The sequence below is a fragment of the Etheostoma cragini genome, unplaced genomic scaffold (genome assembly GCF_013103735.1).
Source record: "Etheostoma cragini isolate CJK2018 unplaced genomic scaffold, CSU_Ecrag_1.0 ScbMSFa_1406, whole genome shotgun sequence".
In the NCBI taxonomy this organism is placed as follows: Eukaryota; Metazoa; Chordata; class Actinopteri; order Perciformes; family Percidae; genus Etheostoma; species Etheostoma cragini.
This window is the reverse complement of record NW_023265459.1, coordinates 1-3,383: the sequence shown is the minus strand read 5'-3', so window position 1 is coordinate 3,383 and position 3,383 is coordinate 1. Positions and strand designations below refer to the sequence as shown.

At 36.4% G+C, this 3,383-nt stretch overlaps 1 protein-coding gene across 1 annotated transcript; it reads right to left on the bottom strand.

Moving 5' to 3' along the window:
* Nucleotides 1-315: 315 nt before the first annotated feature.
* dnajc27 (DnaJ (Hsp40) homolog, subfamily C, member 27) lies at nt 316-1,783 on the bottom strand (the record flags this gene model as incomplete). The annotated part of the gene is made up of 3 exons (XM_034865314.1): nt 1,563-1,783; nt 494-576; nt 316-389 (listed from the first exon to the last, which is right to left on the bottom strand). Coding segments are annotated over exons 1-3 (244 nt in total), but the record flags the coding sequence as incomplete, so codon positions are not given.
* Nucleotides 1,784-3,383: the final 1,600 nt, after the last annotated feature.

The following is a 3,383-nucleotide window of genomic DNA, read 5'->3' as shown; positions in this document are numbered from 1 at the left end:
GACAGCCAATCACAGCTCGTTAACACCTGGGACAGCCAATCACAGCGCGTTAACACCTGGGACAGCCAATCACAGCGCCTTACACACCACAGCTCGGCAGAGGGGTCACGCTGTGTGTGTGTGTGTTTGTGTGTGTATATGTGTGCAAATGTGAGTGTGTGTGTGTGCACATGTGAGTGTGTGTGTGTGCATGTGCGTGAGCCTGTGTCACACACGTTGTGGAAGAAGGGATGATCAGCCATGTCTCTCACAAACACACACACACACACACACACACACACACACACACACACACACACACACACACACACACACTTACTTCGTAGAAGAAGGGATGACCGGCCATGTCGAAGATGTTGACTTTGATTTCTCTGTCGCGTACCTGCACTCTGACAGACACACAACACAACACACACAACACACGTTACACTACTGTGGTGGCATCTCTGAGTACACGTTACACAGTAATAGATTACTCATGAAGTACACGTACTTGGTGACGCCGTAGTCGATGCCTATCGTGGCTAAGTACTTGGGAACGAACCTCTTCTCACAGTAGCGCTTGATAATGCAGCTCTGGACAGAATAAACACACAATAACATTAATTATATATCATATCATATCATATCTACTATAATGAGCTACAGCTTCTCTCACACCAGACTCCATTCAGAAATGGAGCCATTTAACGGTGGATGCTGAATGAAGACAGCGGAAGTGACGCTTCAAAGAAAACCGATTATTTTAACTAATTATTTATATTATTAGGTTTGATGTTTGCCGAACTGTAGTGAAGATTGGTCCAATTGTCGGGCACGTTTTAACTGGCGAAACCAAAATGTATTAAAAGCATAATTCCGAGTTACTTTATAATCATCGTGTTATTAAAAGGTAAATTTGGCTTACATCAAACTATACATACGTGAATGAGTTTGTTCATAAGAAAACAAAACGAGATATATGGTGAATTGCTTTTATGATCAAACACAATTAGTTATATTTACTTTATGGACTATTTTAGAATAACTGGGTTCTCTTAGGTAATTCGGGATACATATTATCCACCAAGCAGACATCTCTTTATTACAATATCATTATTTCTATCTGGTTCACTTGGGTTGTTGCTAGCAAAGTCGCCTATGATGATGAATCAAGGCAGTAGGAGAAACGTTAATAATTAATTAAATTATTAAATATAAATAATTATTTTTGCGCCGACTTTAATAGAACACAGGAATATACCGTAATGCCTGTTGGTTTTTGTTGTATTTTGTATAAATTATTAGCAATAAGCGAGTATACGTAAAAGTCATTGTTTTTTAAATGGAGTCTTGTGTTCGAAATCGCAACAGTAATCAGACCGAATATTATCACAAAAATTACACCAACAGTACAAGAAACGTCCGTTAATAAAGTCAACATCTTTTTTTTGAAACTGTTTTAAACAGATATGTAGTCAATAAACCCTAAAAATAAGGTTTTTCTTTCGCGGTTCATCACAAACAGGAGAATCTGAGCTTAAATCGGCGGATTTCTCCATGGGGTTTGGTCTGTCACTTACCTTCCCGACCTCCGCATTCCCGAGGCTTATCACCTTCACGCGCAGAGATTTCTTGTTATCTCGTCGCTTCGGTGCGTTAGTCTCCATCTTGGATTTCTTTTAAATCGACGATTTTTGCGCAGAAGTCGAAAAATGCGGCGTTGTTGTTGGTTGTCTCATAGCCTTCGATGCTAACCAGCCGTTTGTTTGGCACTAGCAACAAGCTAGCCGTTAGCTAGGGAGATTTACTTTCCGCTCACTGCTTTTCAAAATAAAACTTTAAGACAAAACTGCGAATTTAATTATTTTTTTACATTTTTTCTTCACAAAGCTTTAAACAAAAATATCATCGGGTTATTTTATCTTTAACTTACCACTAAAAACTTCTGTCTGAGTCAAATTTGCTCGGTTTGGCAGTATCTTGTTTTGTGTCTTATTTTGAAATCGGTGTTAGCTAAATCCCTTAAAACCAAATTTTAAAAGCATCTAATAAACATATTATTAATAATCTGACTTCTACATGACCTGTTTTTTTAATTTGCACATTAAGTTGAACAATTTTAACAAATATGTCAAATATTAAAAGCGCAAAAACATTAAAAACTGTGATATTTGAGTCAGTTTTCAAGGGTTTAATACGTTACTGCAGGGAAAATGTTCATTTATGAAGAAATTAACATTTTGTGCTGTTAGGAAGGTTATAAGAGACAAACTCACATGTTAGGATCACCTTTCAATCCCATTTAAACACACTTATAATAATAATAATAATAATAATAATAATAGGATCAAATACATGAGCTAATATTTATTAATTATTGTTTTCCCAACTTGTATAAATTAAAACACGGTTCTTGTACTTTATCCTAGTATTATTCCAGGTATATTGTATCCTAGTATTACTCCATGTGTATCCTAGTACTTCATTATATTTGTATTGTGTGTGGCTGATTTTGCTGCTGGAACACTGTAATTTCCCATTTTATTACATCATAAATTGAACATTTTCCTGCACTTGTACAGTTTAAAGTGAACCTATTCATGTGAAAGTGATGCGGAGGATATAACAACAACAACATAATATAATAACAACATAAATCATCAGGCTTGTAATGGATTAAATGTATAGAAATGCTGTTTTTGGGTCTGTTTTGAGCCACCAGGCGGCAGTAAAACGTCCTTCTTTCCCATCTTTCTGCTTTAATTTGGATTTATTTAGACATTTTTATGATGCATTTGAATATCATAAACAAACATGAGCATAAAAGCTAAAAAAATCATTTAGAAACAGCAAAATTCTCAGGAAAATATCACAACAACAAACATTAAATCAGATCACAATGGTGAAGTTCTTTCAGAATAAAAGCATCAAAACATGGCAATCGACAGCAAAATAAAACTAAAATAAAAGAACTATTTTTAGGGGCCGTTGGGTATTTATACATGTTTTTATTTAGGTTGAGGGGCGGGTCAGAAACGATGGAAAAAGTGGTTGCCGTGACGACCTACTAAATCCCGAATATTAATAATTAAGGATTCTTCCAACAGTCACAACAACAACAGAAACCAGAGACCTCCCCATTGGCTGGGCTCAATCCGGGGGGCGGGACAAACGGCTGTCTGTCAGACTCCTCTGCACGCCATAGGACAGCGCTCCGACCAATCAGAGCAGCGCTGGTTGGACACGCCTTCCTTTTTTAACCCTCATGTTGTCCTCAGGGCCAGTTTGAGCCGTTTTAAAAATGTAAAAATCTGAAATCTGAAAATTATTCTTATTTTATTTTATATATATTTTATTTATTTGTCCTTAAGAAATCCAAGAAATAATCCTAAAAGAAACAA